Source organism: Bos indicus, chromosome 10 (assembly GCF_029378745.1).
Source record: "Bos indicus isolate NIAB-ARS_2022 breed Sahiwal x Tharparkar chromosome 10, NIAB-ARS_B.indTharparkar_mat_pri_1.0, whole genome shotgun sequence".
NCBI classification, from domain to species: domain Eukaryota; kingdom Metazoa; phylum Chordata; class Mammalia; order Artiodactyla; family Bovidae; genus Bos; species Bos indicus.
In genome coordinates this window covers 58,971,331-58,994,338 of record NC_091769.1, presented here as the reverse complement: position 1 = coordinate 58,994,338, position 23,008 = coordinate 58,971,331, and the positions used below count along the sequence as shown (strand labels likewise).

At 41.1% G+C, this 23,008-nt stretch overlaps 1 protein-coding gene and 1 long non-coding RNA gene across 5 annotated transcripts in view; one reads left to right on the top strand and one right to left on the bottom strand.

The window, feature by feature from the left end:
• Window positions 1-23,008, top strand: part of LOC139185276 (uncharacterized) — a 218,476-nt gene that overhangs the window by 128,472 nt on the left and 66,996 nt on the right. The window contains exons 4-5 of one of the 4 annotated variants that reach the window (XR_011568891.1): window positions 7,721-7,786; window positions 19,739-22,893. This is a non-coding gene — a long non-coding RNA (uncharacterized lncRNA). The other 3 variants (XR_011568890.1, XR_011568892.1, XR_011568888.1) reach the window with 3 other exon arrangements.
• Window positions 5,601-23,008, bottom strand: part of CYP19A1 (cytochrome P450 family 19 subfamily A member 1) — a 32,864-nt gene continuing 15,456 nt past the window's right edge. Inside the window, exons 3-9 of the mRNA XM_019968827.2 lie at window positions 21,626-21,780; window positions 18,276-18,452; window positions 15,702-15,816; window positions 12,809-12,923; window positions 11,990-12,152; window positions 9,326-9,567; window positions 5,601-8,159 (exon numbers count right to left, since the gene is read on the bottom strand). Of these exons, the coding sequence (XP_019824386.1) occupies window positions 7,911-8,159; window positions 9,326-9,567; window positions 11,990-12,152; window positions 12,809-12,923; window positions 15,702-15,816; window positions 18,276-18,452; window positions 21,626-21,780 (1,216 nt within the window). The 3' untranslated portion in view covers window positions 5,601-7,910. The remainder of the gene's footprint in view (window positions 8,160-9,325; window positions 9,568-11,989; window positions 12,153-12,808; window positions 12,924-15,701; window positions 15,817-18,275; window positions 18,453-21,625; window positions 21,781-23,008) is intronic.

Here is a 23,008-nt window from a genome sequence, read left to right as displayed (position 1 = left end):
ACACAACTGAGTACCTAAGCACAGTGAACAGTTAGCAAAGCTAGTAGCAAGAATTTAATGGCTGAAAGGGCAGAATTAATCTGTAAAATGGGGGAGATATCTGCTTTGTAGTATTATTGGAAGAATTAAATGAAATAATTTTGTAAAGGGCTGAACACAATAAGAAAGTACCTACAGTTATGATTGCTTTCTTGGTGTGAAAGAATGAACACTTCACAATAAATTGAAATAAGAAAGGCTGAAGAACGAAGTGTTCTCAGCTCCTAATCTATCCAAGCTGAACTAGGCTAGAAGAGGAAACCCCCATGCCTATGTCTGGCTGGATTAAATATCTGGATATTTGGAAATAACCAGATAAGGAACTATTTCATTCATATCTGACATCTTTGCCAAAAGAAGAGTTTGTCTGATATCCATCTCCATCATAATGGGTTTCTTCAGTTCAGTCACTCAGTCGTGTCCAACTCTTTGTGAGTTGAATCATGAATCACATGAATCACAGCACGCCAGGCCTCCCTGTCCATCACCAACTCCCAGAGTTCACTCAGACTCACGTCCATCTAGTCAGTGATGTCATCCAGCCATCTCATTCTCTGTCGTCCCCTTCTCCTCCTACCCCCAATCCCTCCCAACAGGGTCTTTTCCAATGAGTCAACTCTTTGCATGAGGTGGCCAAAGTATTGGAGTTTCAGCCTCAGCATCAGTCCTTCCGATGAAAACCCAGGACTGGTCTCCTTTAGGATGGACTGGTTGGATCTCCTTGCAGTCCAAGGGACTCTCAAGAGTCTTCTCCACCACAGTACAAAAGCACCAATTCTTCGGTGCTCAGCTTTCTTCACAGTCCAACTCTCACATCCATACATGACCACAGGAAAAACCATAGCCTTGACTAGATGGACCTTTGTTGACAAAGTAATATCTCAGCTTTTAAATATGCTATCTAGGTTGGTCATAACTTTCCTTCCAAGGAGTAAGCGTCTTTTAATTTCATGGCTGCAGTCACCATCTGCAGTGATTTTGTAGCCCCAAAAAATAAAGTCTGACACTGTTTCCCCATCTATTTCCCATGAAGTGATGGGACCAGATGCCATGATCTTCGTTTTCTGAATGTTGAGCTTTAAGCCAACTTTTTCACTCTCCTCTTTCACTTTCATCAAGAGGCTTTTTAGTTCCTCTTCACTTTCTGTCATAAGGGTGCTGTCATCTGCATATCTGAGGTTATTGATATTTCTCCTGGCAATCTTGATTCCAGCTTGTGCTTCTTCCAGCCCAGCATTTCTCATGATGTACTCTGCATATAAGTTAAATAAGCAGGGTGACAATATACAGCCTTGACGTACTCCTTTTCCTATTTGGCACCAGTCTGTTGTTCCATGTCCAGTTCTAACTGTTGCTTCCTGACCTGCATATAGGGTTCTCAAGAGGCAAGTGAGGTGGTCTGGTATTCCCATCTCTCAGAATTTTCCACAGTTTATTGTGATCCACATAGTCAAAGGCTTTGGCATAGTCAATAAAGCAGAAATAGATGTTTTTCTGGAACTCTCTTGCTTTTTCGATGATCCAGTGGATGTTGGCAATTTGATCTCTGGTTCCTCTGCCTTTTCTAAAACCAGCTTGAAATGTGGAAGTTCATGGTTCATGTATTGCTGAAGCCTGGCTTGGAGAATTTTGAGCATTACTTTACTAGCGTGTGTCATGAGTGCAATTGTACAGTGGTTTGAGCATTCTTTGGCATTGCCTTTCTTTGGGATTCAAATGAAAGCTGACCTTTTCCAGTCCTGTGGCCACTGCTGAGCTTTCCAAATTTGCTGGCATATTGAGTGCAGCACTTTCACAGCATCATCTTCAGGAGTTGAAATAGCTCCACTGGAATTCCATCACCTCCACTAGCTTTGTTCGTAGTGATGCTTTCTAAGGCCCACTTGACTTCACATGGGTTTCTTTTTTTCTTTTTTTTTTTTTAATTTACCAGAAATTCACATGGGTTTCTTAGCACTTCTCAATTTGGCCAAAATTGAGAGGATTTTATGGCCATCATGAGGTCTGGTTTGCCCTCAAGTTGGTTTTAGAAAAGGCAGAGGAACTGGAGATCAAATTGCCAACATCCACTGGATCATCGAAAAAGCAAGAGAGTTCCAGAAAAACATCTATTTCTGCTTTATTGACTATGCCAAAGCCTTTAACTATGTGGATCACAATAAACTGTGGAAAATTCTGAAAGAGATGGGAATACCAGACCACCTCACCTGCCTCTTGAGAAATCTGTATGCAGGTCAGGATGCAACGGTTAGAACTGGACATGGAACAACAGACTGGTGCCAAATAGGAAAAGGAGTACGTCAAGACTATATTGTCACCCTGCTTATTTAACTTATATGCAGAGTACATCGTGAGAAACGCTGGACTGGAAGAAACACAAGCTGGAATCAAGATTGCCAGGAGAAATATTAATAACCTCAGATATGCAGATGACACCACCCTTATGGCAGAAAGTGAAGAGGAACTAAAAAGCCTCTTGATGAAAGTGAAAGAGGAGAGTGAAAAAGTTGGCTTAAAGCTCAACATTCAGAAAATGAAGATCATGGCATCTGGTCCTATCACTTCATGGGAAATAGATGGGGAAACAGTGGAAACAGTGTCAGATTTTATTTTTTGGGGCTACAAAATCACTGCAGATGGTGACTGCAGCCATGAAATTAAAAGACGCTTACTCCTTGGAAGGAAAGTTATGACCAACCTAGATAGCATATTCAAAAGCAGAGACATTACTTTGCCAACAAAGGTCCGTCTAGTCAAGGCTATGGTTTTTCCTGTGGTCATGTATGGATGTGAGAGTTGGACTGTGAAGAAGGCTGAGTGCCAAAGAATTGATGCTTTTGAACTGTGGTGTTGGAGAAGACTCTTGAGAATCCCTTGGATTGCAAGGAGATCCAACCAGTCCATTCTGAAGGAGATCAGCCCTGGAATTTCTTTGGAAGGGATGATGCCAAAGCTGAAACTCCAGTACTTTGGCCACCTCATGCGAAGAGTTGACTCATTGGAAAAGACTCTGATGCTGGGAGGGATTGGGGGCAGGAGGAGAAGGGGATGACAGAGGATGAGATGGCTGGATGACATCACTGCCTCGATGGACGTGAGTCTGAGTGAACTCTGGGAGTTGGTGATGGACAGGGAGGCCTGGTGTGCTGCGATTCATGGGGTCGCAAAGAGTCGGACACGACTGAGCGACTGAACTGAACTGAATAGTAAATTACTACTTTTTTCCTCCACTCTTTTTTTTCTTGCAGTACCACATGAATTGAGATTATGCAAAACTAAGAATGTTCCTGATGGTTAGGTAATAGCTTAATGGAATCTGATAATTTCCAGTTGAGGCAGCTGGTGCAATCCACATGTTAATACCATCCACTTATACTAAGTGAAGTTTTACAGCACTTTCCCATGAAACACCTATCTTGAGCATGAGCCTCCAAGCACTCATGGGAAGTGGGTAAGGCAGGTAAAATCATCCAAATTTTATGGATGATGAAACCAAGATATTTCCTGACTTATTTTCTTTGGGTAATGAGATGAACATGAGGTGAAGTGAGACTTGAAAAGGGTTTACCCAACATCACATGGGTGAGAGCCCAGAACCTGGGACTAGACTCCTCAGCCTTCCAGCAGTGAGTCCTGCTGCAGAGAGGCAGCATAATGGAGGGGCTGAGGGTTTGGAATGAGAAATGGGCCAAGAATCTAACTCCTTTACTGGCTGAGTCCTTATGGGCAAGTCTCCTTTGTCTTATCATCTATACAGTGTGGGCCTTCCCAGGCAATCATACTAATGTGAGAGTTGTCAGGAAATTTAATGTGAGATCATGAATGCAGAAGCATCTGGCACATCTTCTGCCCCTCCAGAGCATGAAAAGAGGTTTCAGAGTGTCATCATCAGCCTAGTTACTGAGCATCACCATTATCAGGCGCAAGGCTTGCTGAGAGGTTGCCCTATACCAGACACTGTGCCGAGAGCGGCACCTAAATTATCCCTTGTAATTGCCACATCAACCTTCTGAGGAATTTATTATTCCTATTGGATTGATGAGAAAACTGAGATATGAGAAAGTAAATAAACATTTGACCCAAGTATACATTTGTAAAAAGGCTGGGCCCAGAGTCAAGACTTTACTGCCTCCTTATTTGTAGATCTGTAGGTGAAAGAAACATTAAAAACACCTGGACTGCAGGCTTAGCTTCCAGGTCTTGCGACTTACAATATTTATTACAAGAAATGTTTTATCAGTAAGTTAAAATGCTAAAGTCTGTGAAAAATTTGCTTTAGGCTGTAAGTACAGTGCATTTAAGATTATTCTTATAGTAATCATTCATAAGAACTTTAACTTTAATTAACTTTAACATAAAAACTCTCATAAGAATTTTAACTTGTTCTGTAGTCGGTAATATTTCTTTTTATTTTTTTATTCAAGAATAATTGCTTTACAGAATTTTGTTGTTTTCTGTCAAACATCAACATGAATCATTGTCAAAATCAACATAGGTATACATATATCCCCTCCCTTTTGAACCTCCCTCCCATTTCCCTCCCCATCCCACCCCTCTAGGTTGATACAGAGCCCCTGTTTGGGTTTCCTGTAATGCTTTCTTGGTGGAACATAAAAGAGGCATGTATGCCTGATGGGCTGGGTTTGAGGACCAGATTACCTTATCTATATGCATTCCTTTTGTCTTGTTGACCTGGTGGAAATGGCATGGCAGTGACTCCCTAGACATAGGTCAAAACCGGCTAAAAACTTCAGTAAGAGAATGAGTAACATCTTGAGTTGAGCCACGGAGAGTTTGTCTTTGCCCTTAGCGCTTGACTTTGTTTTTGAGCTAAGTTCAACTGAAAGTACCACAAATTCCATTCAACTCCATACTTTGACAAAGTTTAGCCAGTTTTTTGCAAATACAGATGAGAAATTCAGTTCCAGAGACCAACTACTACAGGAGATTGAGGAGGGCCCAGCTAGCACTCTTTCCAGTGGGCCAGTGCCCCACACTTCTGTGGAATATTAGCACCATGAATGGTGAGGGGTGCTGCTTAGAAATAAAAAGTGACAGCTTCCAACTGGCATTTCCCATTATGTGGAGTCTTTCTAAATGAGATGATTTTCCATTTGGGGGAGGGAAGAGTAAGAGGTCGATGAAGGCAGAGGCAGGTGTCTGGAACTTCCAAAGATGGGAGACTACAGTTTTCCTCACAGGTTGAAAATGATAGAGCCCTCATGTGTATGCATTTCCTTAATAATTTATACATTCCAGTTCTTTGAGAGGTGGTGAAGACAGAATACATAGCACATTCAGAGTCACAATTAAGTACTTAACAATAAGGCAAAATTCTGAAGCGAAAACAGGATTTTCAAATATACATTCATCAACCCAATGTAAAGTCAATGACATTCCATATTCCTTAAGCCAAGTCTGTACATACTTATGAGGTTTGTCAATACCGGGAAAAGAGTGACAAGCTGAACAATTACCCAGGTAACTTGTTTCTGGGAGAGTTTGCTTAGACAACGCTAACCTATATTTTCCCTCTCTCCTTGCCCCCACCCCACCCCAGTTTTCCCCGAGCATATTTTTGTATCTGCATTATCTATATACAACTATATTCACCTTCCATTTCACTTTGTATAGGCAGAGTATGACCTTGGCTGCATATATGCATATTAAATACAGTAGATGTTCAGGAGAATTAGATGGATGAAGTACAGGGATCCAAAGTCTGTTTTGCTCTACTATGTAGCTCCAGCCAGACAAGGAAACCATTAATAATCACCAAGTGAATTAATGAGGATCCGTTCAGTCTAAAATCCTTTTCTTTCAAGCTTTTGAAGTGTTTGGATACTCATCTAGACCTGACTGCTTCCCTTGTGGCTCAGCTGGTAAAGAATTAGCCTGCAATGTGGGAGACCTGAGTTCAATCCCTGGGATCCCTGGGAAGATCCCCTGGAGAAGGAAAAGACTACCCACTCCAGTATTCTGGTCTGGAGAATTCCATGGACTGTATAGTCCATGGGTCACAAAGAGTTGGACATGACCGAGTGACTTTCATTTTCTAGACCTGACAACACAGATACATCCAGATACACAGATATATTTCTGCATATGTTTATGTCATATAGATGATCTAGATAATTTCAATTTCAAATACTTGCTGCTTTATTAATGCCCATCCTTTAATTTTTAGGATTCCTGCTTCTCCTTTACTTGATTTCTGGGTCAATTAGAATATCTCTGGGCCAGAGTGTCAATTCAGTATTGATCTTGAAAATAAATATGGGGAGTGAGAATAAGGGACAGGCATGGATTCCAAAAGAAAGAAAAGAGCTTCCACTCTCAGTAGCTTACATTCTCATTTTATACTCAGCTGTTGCCCTACTGCCAAACAGCAGGATGAGAAGAATATTCAGGTTGACTCAATGGCAAACATTTACATATTTGTAAATGAATTTAGTTTTTGAGTTTTTATGTGGCATTCAGCAGATACACTTGTAAGGCCATATCAATAATACACAAGGAAAATACTATTAATACTTGGAAAATTCACTCATCTGTTTGATTTGGCGCTAATTCCAAGATGTGCATTTTTCTATGGTTACATAGAGTGGTGATTCAGTAAATCAGGTTAACTGTTAAATCTCATAGGTAACTGTTAAATTGGAGCTAGGATAAAATGTGATTGTAGGGGTTCTACCCTGGCTGTGTTCTCTACTGATATGCTTGTTGCTCTTGGCTTAGGGTCATGGAAAGAAAGAAGAGGGAAGAAATGGTGAGAGAGAAGGATAATGGTACAAGGAGCACTCCTTAGAGTTTGAACCCACTGGGTTGTAGATTTAGATATACATTCAGAGTCTTACCCTCCCTGAAAATCACAGAAGCTTCAGTAAGAGTTAATAGGTGCCATTATCTAAATTTATCTCTTGGTTACTGCACTCCTGGAGCTAAGCAACTATGCAGATATGAAAAGAGGAATTTTATTTAATTTAAAATGTATTGTGTGAATTTTTTAGTATGGCAGATGAATGGTAGTAATTATATCTTATTCAGGCTATTAATAAGTTACTTTGTATTCATATACCTGAATCTACACCTGTTGTATCAGAGGTAAGAGAGGAATAAATTGAGAAATTGGGAAAGGATAGTCTTCAATTTAACTTTTTCTGCAGACAAGTCACATGTGGATAAACAAGAGTTACTTGAATGTAGTTTGTAGGAAAAGTCAAATGCTGAATTTGTAAGCATTTCTCCAAGGGTATGGATGTTGTAGTCCCCACCCCACCAAAAAGCAAATGAAAACCGTTTTATTCATAGTAGGAGATATGTTTGATCCAAGGTACGCAGATGTTGGCCTGGCCTTTGTAATCAAATTGAGTGCTTCTGCCCCAGATGTTAAAAAGCTCCCAATTCAGTGTAGGACAGTAAGGAGCTGGGGTGAGTTTTGCTGGTGGCTTGTCTTTTCCAACTGAGAAGGCAATGGCAACCCACTCCAGTACTCTTGCCTGGAAAATCCCATGGACGGAGGAGCCTAGTAGGCTGCAAATCCATGAGGTTGCTAAGAGTCGGACACAACTGAACGACTTTACTTTCACTTTTCACTTTCATGCAAAGCATGTTTTGTGGAATTGGGTCTTTAGGGCTGCAGTTTCCTGTACAAACTCTTGGCCTCTATTTTCTCTTGCAGTCTGGTGTCTGGTTTGGATCTGGTCAGATGAACCGTGTCTCCTGCCTAGCTGACAACCCACAGGAGGTAAGCCTATAAAATGGCACAGGCCATGGTTGTTCATGTGAGGAGGACTACCTGGCAAAGATGGGTGGTTCCCATGTGGAGTTCTGTTGAGCAGTGCTCTGGGGCAGGGACTGACCAAACTTCTTTAGCGCTCGAGGCACTTGTCTGAATTTCTTGGGGTGAAAATCATTTCTAGCCGGTCTCTGGTCTCGTCTGGATGCAAGGATAAGTCATTTTTCTTCTGCATCTTCTCAACGCACCGACCTTGCAAAGTCTGCACGTGGAAGCGTCTCAGAAGGGTGACCAGGACGACCTTCATCATCACCATGGCGATGTACTTTCCCGCACAGGCCCGGGGCCCAAAGCCAAATGGCTGAAAGTACCTGTAAGGAACCTGGGAAAGAGATCAGAGAATTAGCCAGAGTAGTAAAGGCTAGAGTCATGCGTCTCCGTTTGATTCACCCTGAAACCACAGTCAGTCAGAATGCTTGGTTTTAGTGATTTGGCCATACTGCTTCTTCACAGACAGGAATGACTATGACTCAGATAAGACTTTCTCCTTCCAGTTTGATTCACCCTTTGTGATACAGACACAGCCTCAACAATCCCCAGTTATGTTTTCATGTGAAGTACTCAGCTAGCTCTGTGGGAAGGCCACATCTTTACTGCTGTTCTGCCAGTCACTGAGGCAAAGACTGTTGTGCCAGGTCATATAACCTGATGCCAAGGACAATTTAGGCAAAAGTGTGCTTTCCTGTCCTATTAATGCCAAGAATCTAAATATTGTTTTGTCATACAAATATTTAAAGGGACACACCTCTCTGTCTTGTCCCCATTTGGATTCTGGCACCTAATAGATGCTTAGTTATTTTAGACCAATTGGCAACATGGCATGGGTTGCTTACATAGAAGCAAAATGAATTAGAGAACTGGTTTAACTTAGATCATATCTCTTCCCAATATGGCAATGGAAAAGGGGGCACAGAGGGAACTGTATGGATAATTCAGATTTTTTAAAAAATTGCCTGGAATTTGACATAACAGAGGCAGAATCTCCAGTACACCTCAATTAAGAACAAGGTGGGAGTTCTTCTAATTACCAAATCCTGTTTAGAATAGAGACTAGTACTTGTGGGGCCATTTGGAGAACCAAAGGCAGACTGCAAAAAACAAATCATTTCTTCTCATTTGATTTCCATCTAATCATCATTGATGATGCTTCAGCTGAATCTACATGATGACAATATGATAAGTTTAAATGGAAAAGTGGGTTGGTTAAATAAACTTCATCTCATTTTAGGCAAATTAAGGGCCTGAATTGTTCACACTTTGATCTCTCATGTGCCCTCCATGAAAACATTTCCAAGAGCTGGAAAGCCAGCCTCCTTGGCTCGAGGACAGAACTGATGGGCATGTTCTAGCCAGGGGAAATGTGTTCTCTCCTGGTGAGACTGGAGGGGATGAGTGAATAGAATGAAATGTACAAACACAAATACAGAGGGGATTTAACAGTTGATGCTTTCAAGGGTGGCACGCTCAGTTTTAAGGAAGGACTCTTACATTCTTGGCAAAGTTTTCAAGAGTAAACTCATTAGGCTTTGGGAAAAACTCGAGTCTATGCATTCTTCCAAGATTCAGGATAATGTTAGTCCCCTTTTTCACCGGGTAGCCATCGATGACATCATCCTCTAAGGCTTTGCGCATGACCAGGTCCACAACGGGCTGGTACCGCATGCTCTCATTAATAAAGTTTTCCACCACTTTTAGCTTTTGCATATCATCAATCCTTATGTCTCTTTCACCTGTAGAATAAGATTAAAAAGACACAGCTCATGTTAGTTTCAATATATGGTCAGTGTTTAAAATCATACATTTTCCACAGAACAGTTTGCTCTTAGTTGAAAAAATGTATATCTATAATTCTAATGTAAACCAATAACTGGAGTAAAATATCCTGTGCTTGTTCCGTAGAATGTCTTATGAAAATTTTGATTTGAATTTTATTATCTGAACATCTAGGGGTTTCATAGTTAAGTCTAAATTTCTAGAAAATAACAAAAATGAAAAACATTGGATCCGCATCCCCACATGGCCGCAGTTGGCTGAGGCTGAGTGTCTGAGGAGCCCTATAGAAAAACTCTCTGCAGCATGATGTAGATCTACTCAGTCTGCTTCAAACATTTATCTGCCACCTCTGTGGTTCTTGAGTTTGGTTCCCTACTCTAAATTCTAGAAGATGTTAATTTCTTCTTTAGTCAAAGTGAGATGGTGAGTTTAATCATGTTCAAGGAAATGTTCTCTTCTGGTATCCTGTGCAGTCTTCTGTCAGAAAATGTCTTTGATTATCCCTCCTCCCCATCTCATCCAGGACAACCTGGTGTGTTAAGGTGCCAAGAACTCCCTCTCCCCACCACACAAAAGGGGGTCCTGAGATAAGCCCTAGGTGAGCTGGGGATTGGTGGACACCTCTACAGTCTCAGTATGGCCCAACACTGGTCAGACAGGCTCAGATAACTCTAAAGCATTCTCAAATGGAGTATCAGTTCTATAGAATGAAATTCAACCCAGAGTCCCAAGGCAGGTCTGTCTCCTGTATAACTATGCTATCCAGGAGAGGTCTTACTTGGTCAGAGAACTCTACTGACCCAGCCCTTCATGTACTGCTCTTTGTGTTTATCTGGGGTGGGGAGGTGGAGGGCAGATGATAGGGAAGGTAATCCAAGTCATTTCCTAGGAATGACCAGGTGTGTGGGCCTAGAGGGAGCACGTGGACATGTACTAGTGTTTGTCCCGGTTTTATGTTTCAAGAGGACTGTTTTGTCAGGGAGACATCATGGAGCACAAGCCCTTTTCACCTCTCAAGGAAATTGTATTAAAGGCTTATGATCTCAAGAGCAATTTCCTCCTTGTTGTCTACAGTCTGTCATTCTATGGCTCTCCTTCTTGCTCCAGTGAGCCTGCTTGTTGCGTTCTCTTTTCCTCATGATACTGAGAGCCCCAGGACTGCAGAGATGGCTCTGGCTCCTTCACCACGGTGCCCCCACACCTGGCATAGAACCCATAACCTAAAATGGGTGCTCGAGAAAACATTCCAGAACCAAAGCCTGGGGGTTATTGTGGTTCCTCGCTATCTACCTTCCCAGGCAGCTTTCCTCCTACAACAGCACATCTGCAGAAACCTTCTTTCACATATTTAATACTTGTATGAAATTTCACCTTATTGTCAACTATTTCAAGCAGCACTCAATTGTTTTAAAGGTAAATAAGATAAAATTTTTTTTAAAATGTATTGCCTTTCATCAAAGAAATAGGTTGTTTCATAGAGACTCTTTAAAGTCAACAAAGAAAAATCTATCATTACAGATATCTCTTCACATGTGTCTGAAATGTACTCCTAAAGAGATTACTTATGTGAAGCATGTTCCAAATAAAGCATTTCATTTTCTCCCAGAAAGCAATTCTGACTTGAATGTGGCAGTATTTTTAGGGGAAAGTGGGGATATCAGAAGCAATGCGAGAATGATGTGAAGCAGAGGCAGAGCAGGAGGAGATGGAGTTGGGAAGAGCTGAGCAAGGACCTGGGGGCTCCCCTGCAGCGGAGGAGAGGGTAGGGGGAAGAAGGGCCTGGCAGTCCAGGACCGTGGGGGAGGGAAACTGATTACTCCTCTGCCTTTGCTATCACCTTCTCTTCCTCCCTCTGCTCCCAACTGGAAGAAAGGACTGCTGGAAACCCGGAAACGCTGCCTTAAATGATAGCGATTTCCCTAAGTGGACCTTCAAAAGCCTTTGGTACTGACAAGGTAGCAAATCCTTGTGGATGATCTCATGTGTTTTAAACACAGACATATAAAACCACATGTATGTGCTTATGTCACCCTTTAAAAAGACCTTGAAGAATACACAAAATAATAACAGTGATTCCCTCTGGGAATTGGGATGAGGCTGAGGAGAAAAGTGGTTGGGTTCAGGTGACATTATTTTCTGTTTATACATCTCTCCATTATTTGGATTTTTTCAGTGAGTATGTGCTATTTTAAAATTAGGAAAACACAGGAGGAACCATCATTTTAACCTGTCTGGCATAATGAAAATACGACCCAATGACTTGCCTTATTGTTCTCTGAGCAGATTTTAACAAAGTTTTTGACATAAAAATTTTAGGACATAGAAGCTAATATCAAGAAATTGTTTTCTGAGCTTATTGTTTGTTTGATAAATTCTTACCAACAACAGTCTGGATTTCCCTTATTATTGCCTCTTCAACCTGGGGATGCTTTGCAATAAGAAACAGCATGAAGAACACAGAAACAGACATGGTGTCTGGCGCTGCGATCAGCATTTCCAATATGCACTGGTTTACATTCTCTCTTGTAAGTTCACCACGTTTCTGAAGAATAGGAAGGGAGAGAAATATTGGGAAAGTGAGTGAGGTTCAGAACAGAAAGGGAGGTGGCACTCAAGGATCAATCACCTCAACAAAATGAAATCGTAGGAATTACAAGTCTCTGGAATTGACAGTGGACATTTTTATGAATAATCTTCAGCTCAAAGCTGAACAGTTTAGACATTTATCTATGTATTTAATGTCTTTGCACTCCCTGGTTTTCATATTTTGTATTGTACAGACACAGAGATGTTTAAATCTTAAGGATCCGTCTAATCAGATTGTCTAATACTGAGCTATTTAGTTTGGGTATTATATAAACACTAAAGCAAACATTTAAAAGCAGAAACATGCAGCAATTGACAAGGGCGAATTTTTAGACACCTATACACAATCATACATGCTTCCCAGGTGGCTCAGCGGTAAGGAACCTGTCTGTAATGCAGGAGACCTGGGTTCAGTCCCTGGGTCAGGAAGATCCTCTGGAGGAGCAAATGGCAAGCCACTCCAGTATCCTTGCCCGGAGAATGGACAGAGGAACCTGGTGGGCTACAGTCCATAGGGTTACAAAGAGTAGGACATGACTGAACAACTGCGTACGCTCGCATACAGTCATACACATATGTTGTGTGGGAATTATGGTCAGTGGAGATCTGTACCTCAGCAAAAATCAACTCAGTGGCGAAATCTATGCTGTCTTCCAGCTTCTCTGCTGTTGAAATCCTGTGTCTTTTTTCTTCTATGAGAATTTCCATGGCATCTTTCAAGTCCTTGCTGCAAATAAAAGTGAAAATATAATCTACCTGTTGTACTCAGTTAAGACACCAAAAAATGGATTTATTTGCCATTTAAATAAAATGAAATGCTGTAGATGAAGCTATTAGTACTCATGAATAATCAAATTTATGCTTAATTATGTGCAAATATCGTTAAATTATGTATACATTACAATTCATATAAAGGAACCAGAGTTAGCCACATATCTAGCTACTGGTAGCAAAATCAAGGCTATGACCTATAGTTAAGTGTTGAGAATTGTTACCAAAAGGCTAAATCCAATGTATTTTTTTAAGTATTGGCATGATAGAGAAAATACATACTGGCTTTCTCACTTGCATGTGGAATCTTTCTCACTTATATGTGGAATCTTTGTATTTTAATTCTAGTTATTCATTTTGGCTGTGCTAGGTCTTCACTGCTGCCTGGGCTTTTCTCAGTTTGCAGTGAGTGGGGGCTACTTTCTAGTTGCGGTGTGGGCTTCTCATTGTGATGGCTTCTCTTGAGGCAGAGCACAGCCTCTGCGGCATGCAGGCTTCCGTAGCTGCAGCACTTGGACTCAGGAGTCCTGGCTCCCAGGCTCTAGAGCACAGGCTCCATGGTTGTGGCCCGCAGGCTTAGTTGCTCTGGCTCATGTGGAATCATTCTGGACCAGAATCGAACCTGTGCTCCTGCACTGGCAGGCAGATTCTTTACCCCTGAGCCACCAGGAGAGCCTCGTGTGAAATCTTTTTAAAAGTGGGATGGCAAAACCAATACGATATTGTAAAGTAAAATAAATAAATTAATTAATTTAAAAATAATAAAAGTGGGAGTTCATAACCACGTAGAGCAGATGGTTGTCTACCAAGGCATGACGCTGAGGGTGGGGCAAACTGGTGGTGGTGATTATCAAAAGATACAAACTTTGGGTTATAATAAGTCACTGAGATGTCATGAACAGTATGTGTTCATATTACTGTGTTGTATATTTGTGAGTGGCTAAGAGGGATCTTTAAAGTTCTCATCACAAGAAAAATTTTGTAACTGTGTATGGTGAAAGATACTAGACTTATTATGATAATTTTACCGAGTATACAAATATTGAATCATTATGTTGTATAACTGAAACATAATTTTATATGTTATTGATATCTTAACAAAAAACAAATATTGGCATATTGCAAGGGCATATGGGGAAGAAGACTAAAAAATTTCTCTAGATCTTTGCTGCTCTCGGTCATAGGAGATGTTACCTAGTTCGCTATCCATTAGCAAATTTTATATATCGAGAGAATGTTGCTGAGCTAATTTTAAAGAAAACAAAGAGGAACAGTCTCATGTGATAAGTTTCTGTGGGCCTGCTGACAATAGTGAAGATAAAATAATGACCAAATGTAGCTGCAGACCAGTATGACTCTTTAAACCACCACAAAATCTGACCAGAGTGAAGAGATGAATAATTGACCTTATTGATTCAAGTCACACTAAGCTCTGGTTGAGACAAAGAGAAGTATTTAAAGGACCACGTGTCCAAATCATCCACCTGATACTCATCGACCAGTTGCAAACATGTAAGAGCAACATGAAGCTGAGTTCCTCCTTGGAGACTAATATTACTGAATTTCAACATGTGCAAATGGATGAAGTTAGCTCTTCAACCAAGTTTAGGAACTTTAAGAGTTGGAGAATTTAAGACAGTCTGGACATCTGAGTAAGATATGAACAGAGGTATGAAGACAGCTAACATGTTTATTGTCGCCTACGTGTCATGCCCTGTGCTGATTGACCTACATAGAGGATCTCATTAACTCATATCCCACCCTGGAAAGTAGGTTATATTTTATTTTAAAGAACTTCCCAAGACCATTTGGTTACTAAGTGGTAGAGATAGGATACAAATCAGGTCTGTCTACCTCTAAATCCCCTGGGTTTTCCATTGGTGGTTAGAGGTGGCATGTTTAGTGGCTGGCAACTTATACACTGAAGCTTCCCTGGTGGCTCAATGGTAAAGAATCTGCCTGCCAAGCAGGAGACACAGGTTTGATCCCTGGGTCAAGAAGATCCCCTGGAGTAGAAAATGGCAACTCATTCCAGTATTCTTGCCTGGGAAATCCCATGGACAGAGGATCCTGGTGGGCTATAATCCATGGGGTTGCAAAAGAGTTTGACATGACTTAGTGACTAAACAACAACAACACTTGCACCTAAAAACCCAATGATTATCCAGCAGGCCATTGGGCATTTGTCCAGTCTTCTGCTAGACTAGTCTGAGACCAAGGCAAAGCCATTTAATGACAATTTTAGGATCTCCCAAGACATAAGATGTATAATTAAACAAACAAAAAAAGCACACCTTATAAAAGTTCATCATGAAAAAATTCTTTTGTGACTACTGTCAATTCTTACAAGTTGCATTAAATTAAATTGTTTCAATGTAATACAATAAATGATTTCATGTTTCCATTTTTCTAGACATGAAAAGAAAATTTTGACAAATAATAATGATAGGTTCAGCCAACCCTTTTGTCTTCAACTCAAAACACACTGCAGTGTCCTAGTTCTAGATTTGGGGTTCTTAGCTTCCTAGATGAAAAGCATCCCTGGGCCAAAGGCTGCCTTTCCGCTGTGGTCTGGCCACATGTGCCCAAAGCGCTGTAAGAAGTGCTTCACCAGCATCTTAATCAACAGCTCCCTGTGGTTCTGGGGACGAGAAAGCTTGCCAAAGAGGCCAGATATATCTGAGACACACACAAATCAGTCTCATCAATAATTATTCCAAAATGTGTTACTTACACAGACTTTTCATACTTTCTGCACAGCCAAGAAATCTTAAAGAAGATGTCTGGTTTGAGAAGGAGAGCTTGCCATGCATCAAAATACCCCTGGATTTTAACCACGATGGCACTTTCTGCAAAAACATCAGAGCAGATGAGCAAAAATATGAGTCCAAGAAGGGTATGCTGATGAAAGAAGATCCCCTGTAGACTCTCCTAGCATCTTGGACTCTAAGCAGGACAAAGTTCTGTCTTCAGTGGGTGTTACAGCCACGTGAATGTCACCAAAGAAATCAACACTAATTCATTCTACTTTAGCACCTAAATGGCCAAGTTAACCAGAGATTTGCCAGTTTTCATGTTTATGGTAGAGATCCAGCTTAGAATCTCACATGATTCTCTTTGGCTGAGCCTCCAACACCTTCTGTTTTCCTGACCATGGGAAATAAAAAGTAATTAATGCTATTATGGCCTCAATTTGGTACCAAAGGCAAAAAGCCTTGCCATTCTTCTGCTTATATTTCAGTTCAGAGTGTAGAATTTATGTTGTAGTCTTCAATGCCTTATCCTAAGTCTCCTGAACAGTCAGTTCTTAATTGATTTTCTTGAATTACATTGAATACTAGAGAAAAGAAAAAACACTGCTTTTCTCAAATTATACACAAGGGAAGGGAAGAGACATGTATTTTCAACTGCTAAACACCAGGCGCAGGGTAAGGTGCTTTACAAAGAAACTTCATTTCATCCTTAAGAGTCTTGCGAAGGGAGTGAGAATGTCCTCATTGTGCAGATGCAGAAGCTGCAATTCATAGAAATGAAGAAGTTTGCCCAACAGCATACAGCCAGTGTGGCTGGCAGCTCTTAGGCTGCAGCCCAGTCCTATCTGACCTCAGGGCCATGTCCTTTCCTCTTTGGTGCACCGTGTCCCCCAAGCCCATTGAGAGTTTAACAAGGACCCATTGAGCAGGTGGAAATACACATAACTCTGTATGGATTATGCAGGCTCTTAGCAACAAAATCTGCATCCATAAGTTAACAGAGAGTTGTACAATGCACTTTTCCTTACCCCTCCTAAGAGTCAAGGCTGTTTGGGAATCAAGGAGAAGGGACTTCTAAAATAGGTAACTGTCAGTCCTTAGGAGTGTGTGGGACAGGCAAATAGGACTTCTACAGTGCCTGTCTGAAAGGAGTTCAGACAAGAGGCTGTGACTAAGGTCCTCAGAGTGAATGAGACACCCATCCTGATGTCAATCAGACTATAATGTCCTCTTGAAAGAAATAATTAAAGAGTGGAGACAGGAGACAAGGAGAGTGGAGAAAAGGAAGGGAGGACTTATCATTTGTTTGCTTGTCCAAATGTGGTCAATCAGGGAGCAGGTGTGATAGCTCAGTTGGTGTGGGCAAGAGTGAAATCATGCCTTGTTCTTATTCCTGTGATGTTCTTCCCTCAGATCTGTAGGGGGTTCAGGGCTAAACTTCATCTGGGGCTTTGTTCAGATGTCCATTCCACATCAGAGGATCAGAGACCTTCCTGATCACCCCTTCTCTCCACTATAGTTTTGGCTTGTCTCCAATTGCCCCCCTTCACTTTCTAGCCCTTTGCCCTACTTTTTTTTTCAAGGCACTTATTATTGCCTAAAATATTACTAGACAGTAACTTGTTTACTCTTCATATGGCCACTGGGATGTACACTCTTTGAAGGCAAGGACTTTATCTAGTTCATTGCTGTAACCCCAGAACCTAAACCTGCCATAAAATAGGCAATTGATAAATATTAGTTGAATGAATGTATGAATCAGTGAACACTGTTAGAAATCAAATCGGGAGAAATTTCTTTAAGCTGACAACAGCAGAATGGAATGAGTCCACGTGATTAATGTTTGGGGTTTTTTTGTTGGTGGTAGAGTTAAATGGATGTGTTTAATGTTTGTTTCTATAATATAATGAGGAAAGCATCTTCTTGAGTGAGAAATCTTGCCAGGATTGTTATAAATGCTAAATCACAAGCTTTATGTGAAGCAATTTTTTATACTACTTGGCACATTGTAGATACTAAATTTATGGTAGTTATCATCATCATTTTAAGCAGCATCAGCTCAAAGTTTTCATACTTAGTGGCTTTGAGGGAGAGGTGTAAGGGTATATTTATGTGTGTGTGTTTGTATATATACATAGAAAGTTAAATAGATTGAATGTGGCTATGGGTTTGTATGTATGTGTGTATGTATGCATATATATCATATACAAAAGAAGGTTGGTAATGGTTGAATACATAGGTTTGGTGGTAGGATGTATTTATGACCAAATGAAATGATCACATCTATTAAGTTTCAGCTGTGGGTGGAATTATCCTATTTCCTAGAGCAATGAGAAGAGATACAAAAGAAATAGAAGATGGCTCTTGCTATGAATATTTAAGAGTTTATAAATAAAGGATGCAGACATACTAGGAAAACACTTTAGGAATACTTGGAAAGATTTAAATAAGAACAGTGTACAAAAAAGTGTATCTTTCCATGAGTTCATTATCCTTCTCATGCCCTGTTTAGTAAAAGGCTGAATGTCAAGTCATGAGAATGAAAATTTCAGTACCATCCAAGGGGATCCCCAGGAAGAGCATGTTAGAGGTGTCCAGCATGATGCGCCGCATGAGGGTCAACACGTCCACATAGCCCAAGTCATTGCAGACCTCCTCCAGCCTGTCCAGATGCTTGGTGATGGAATCAGCACAGATGGTCACCATGCGCACCAGGCCAGGGCCGGACAAAGCTGAAGGGGACAACATCAGAGTGAGCTACCTCCAACTCCAGGGCACACAGCAATCAGGCAATTTTGGCTTTTTATGTTCGGAGCTTAACTGACCACAGATTTTTATTCAATAACTGGGTGGAAATTTTCATATTCTTCTTTATGCTTTCTCTGTATTCTCTTAATTTTCTACAGCAGGTCATCACATTTATGGTTAAAAATGAAAAAAATAAATATTTTAAAAACAGGCTATTCAAAATTATACTTTTCTTCATATGATAACAAATCATTTGTGAGATTGCAATTGAACTATGTAATACTTGTGGTTATAAATCACAAATCTGTGATTTTCCATGTTTATTATATACCCTTCTAAAGAAGATTTGGATTTGGTAATAGGATATTTTATGTTTCATTGGATGGCAGAATATTGCTACAGAACTATTTAAATTGGATCTTACTGTTTTGATCTAAGGTGCTTACTGTTTAGTATAGGTTGGGCTCCCCTAGTGGTTCAGATGGTAAAGTGTCTGTCAGCAATGCAGGAGACCTGGGTTTGATCCCTGGGTTGGGAAGATCCCCTGGAGAAGGAAATGGCAGCCCACTCCAGTATTCTTGCCTGGAAAATCCCATGGACCGTGGAGCCTGGTAGGCTACCGTCCATGGGGTCGCAGCTAATTTTCTAAATTACCAAATGTTTTTGTTGTTGTTTAGTCGCTAGGTATGTCTGACTCCTTGCAACACCATGGACTATTGCCAACCAGGCTCCTCTGTCCCAGGCAAGAATACTGGAGTGGGTTGCCATTTCCTTCTCCAGGGGATCTTCCTGACTGAGGGGTCGAACCTGCATCTCCTGCTTGGCAGGTGGGTTCTTTACCACTGAGTCAGTTGGGAAGCCCTTACCAAATATAACTCTCTTAATCTTAGTTTCTCTTCAAACTGCAATCATTTATTGTACTCAATCAATGTCATAACAACAAAACAAATCCTTGTTTGAGCAGTCTTTCTCACAGAACTGTGCACTCTTTCAGGGCAATGATAACCTATTAGCTTTGTACTTCAAGTCCATTGTACATGGTAGGTCTCCAAATGTATTTGTCAAATAGAGGAATGAATGAAACCTGGTAGAGTTAACTAGCTCTATTCTCTCCCTTTGCTTTGTCCCTGACTGTCTTAGCAGCTAGTGGGTCATGATGGTAGATGGTCTAACTTGAGAGTTTAACTCTTAAAATTATTTCTCTCCTTGTTTTAAGTTTCTTTGAGTTTTCTTTAGGAGTAATTGCTTTTTTATGTCTTTTGTTATTCAGATTTTCTGTCAAATTCATAGTGCTCAAACAAAGCAAATCAGCTGTGCTGCAGAGCCCCTGAAGACACACTTTACAAATAAGAAAGAGACCTGTAAGTGGTTCTAGACTCTAAGCATTTCCACCCATGTATAAAAAGGAAGCTTGGGTTGGCAGCATAATTTCTAACTTAAGGAAGGAGTTGGAGATATGGAAGGTGGGGATGCTGTTTTCTGGGTGACTGTCACATCCACAAGTGGGACAGCTAATTCCTTCATGAATCAATCCTTTGCGTGAAAGGATTGGCCTTGAATATCAGTTCCAGGCTGATGTCTGATTTTCCTTCAAGTTCAAGAGTTTGAAGCCACATTTCAAATGTATAAACAGAATGTAATATCACTGATAGGGCCATGGGCCAAAGAATGTGGGCAGCCTCTAGAAGCTGGAAAGGGCAAAGAAACATTTTCTCCATAGATCCTCCAGAAAGGAATAGTTTTCCCAGTATCTTGACTGGAGAAGGAAATGGCAACCCACTCCAGTATTCTTGCCTGGAGAATCCTATGGATGGAGGAGCCTGGTAGGCTACAGTCCATGGGGTCATTAAGAGTCAGACATGACTGAGCGACTTCATTTTCACTTTTCACTTTCATGCATTGCAGAAGGAAATGGCAACCCACTCCAGTATTCTTGCCTGGAGAATCCTATGGACGGAGGAGCCTGGTAGGCTACAGTCCATGGGGTCATTAAGAGTCGGATGTGACTGAGCGACTTCATTTTCACTTTTCACTTTCATGCATTGCAGAAGGAAATGGCAACCCACTCCAGTATTCTTGCCTGGAGAATCCTAGGGACAGAGGAGCCTGGTGGGCTGCCATCTATGGGGTCGCACAGAGTCGGATACAACTGAAGCGACTTAGCAGCAGCAGCAGCAGTATCTTGATTATTGCCCTGTGAGACCCACATCAGACTTTTGACCCATAAAACTATAAGACTTCAATTCCAGTGGCAGATGGTAAAGAGGGAAAACACTAGATAAAGATGTTTGGAATCTAGCTTTTGCTATTCCATAATCTGGCTATGTTGCCTTGGGGAAAAGTCACAAGCTCTCTAGAAATGTATTTACTTAAGTAAAAAACTCAGAGCCTGGAAGAAATGACATATATAGCCACTCACAGTTTTAAAATTCTCTGTTATTTGCAAATTGTTTTCTGTTAAAACATGTGGGATGTCAACCAATGGTTCAGCAAACATGTTGGCTATGCTAAATATGGCTGGTGGTGGTTTAGTCACTAAGTCGTGTCCGACTCTTGCGGCCCATGGACTGTAGCCCACCAAGCTCCTCTCCTCTGTCCATAGGATTTTCCAGGCAAGAATACTGGAGTGGGTTGCCATTTCCTCCTCCAGAGGATCTTCCCAACCCAGGGATCGAACCCAGGTCTCCTGCATTGCAGGCAGATTCTTTACCGACTGAGCTATGAGGGAAGCCCGAAATATGGCTGACACACTAAATTCTTAATTGAAGTGACATTAAGTGTATAGAGAGCCAATTCTTTTTTAAATCCATGAGATGGATGTAGAAACAGGAAGAACCAGATCAAAGTGGTTAAATATGTAGGCTCTGGGGTTGTCTTCTGTGCTAACATTTACTAATGATGGAAATTGGGCCAGATAGTTAACCTCTTTATGCCTCAGTTTTCTCATTTGCAAAATGTAGGTGGTATTATTATTTACCACCTGGGGTTGCTGTGGAATTAAGAATTAAGTGTTTAAAATAGTGCCTACTATATAATACATGAGTAATAAATGTTAGCTGTAACCATTTTAAAACTATGAAGCAGAAGAAGTTAAAAATGATTTCAAAACAGACATGTTCATAGACAAAGCAGCAGAATGTACCCGGCACCTGAATACCTTTTGTAAAGAAAGGTCGAACAGCTTTCCAGAGTGCTGGATTATTGTTAAATATGATGCCTTTCTCGTGCATGCCGATGAACTGCAACCCAAGTTTACTGCCAAATCGGGATATGTAGTGACTGTGCTTCATTACATGGAACATACTTGAGGACCTGCAGCAAAAGCAAAACTTGGTATTGAATTTTAAGGGTCAAGAACTCAAAATGGTGAGTTTGACTACCTGTTGGCTCTTGTAGCAAATGCATTTGATCTAGACAAAAATGCATAATTTCTAGTGTTAGATTAAATAAGTATTTGTGTTAGCACAAGAACCTCCTCCTCCAGTTAAAACATTTCTACCTACTAGCTCTCTGTTTGGGCATCACTAAAGATCAACAAACAACACACACAACACACACAGAGTTATTTGTTATTTGCCCTTCTTCTCTAACACCAAGTCTCTAAAATATTACCCATTAATGTGGTCAAAGCTGCAAGGCTGTAAGAAACTGCACCCTCCATATCACCATGTTTCCAAGAGCCTCCAGCCCTGAAGCAGCCAGTGGTGCCCTTCTCTCCCCTCCCCGAGAGGTGAATCTCAGGATTGGGAGATGCTGGAATATTTGAAGTCTCATCACTTTAGTCTGGAAGCAGCAGTTCTGCCTTGTACCACCTATTCCCCAGAGTCTCTAATCAGGCCTGGTCCCTCCAGGGGTATCATTCTGGAACTGAAGGATATACCTGGGTACCTCTGCCTTGAGCTTGACTGACTTGGGTGGACCTGGAAGGCTCTCTGTGGTGGTGACAGCAATTCTTTTGGGGCTCTGCATCCATCATGAATCACCAGGGTCTAGAGGGTCACAGAGTTCTCCCAAGATGTAGGATATGTTGAGCCATTAGATAGCCCTTGATGTGGCATCCCTGGGACTTTGCCAATACCCCAGGCTTCCTTCAACTTCCCAGTTCTTCTTCCACTACTCTGCCCTCTACCCTCGCTCCTGGACCAGTTCTTACAGCCTAGGCTCAGCCTTCGGAACAAGTAGGTAGGAAGGAGGCAGCCCCCCTCCCCACAGATCTCCTCCAGGGCTTGCTTCCTACCTCCAATACCAATAGAATTAGGGCATGACAAGACACTGAGTATTATAGAATTTTTAAAAATTCTAGCTGAACGCATCATGGGGCCTCCACATGTGAAGAGAATATTATCTTAGGACAGCAGTACAGAATTCTTCTGCAGAGAGGCTCACTTTGGTGAGAAGCTCTTTTATGAAGGCTGCTTATAAGTTAGGCTATGGCATTGGAAGTATAAATCAATCATTTAAATAATTTAATAATTGAAAGGATAGGGTTTTCTGTGTAATATCATGTTATCTCCAAAAGTGACAGTTTTACTTCTTTTCC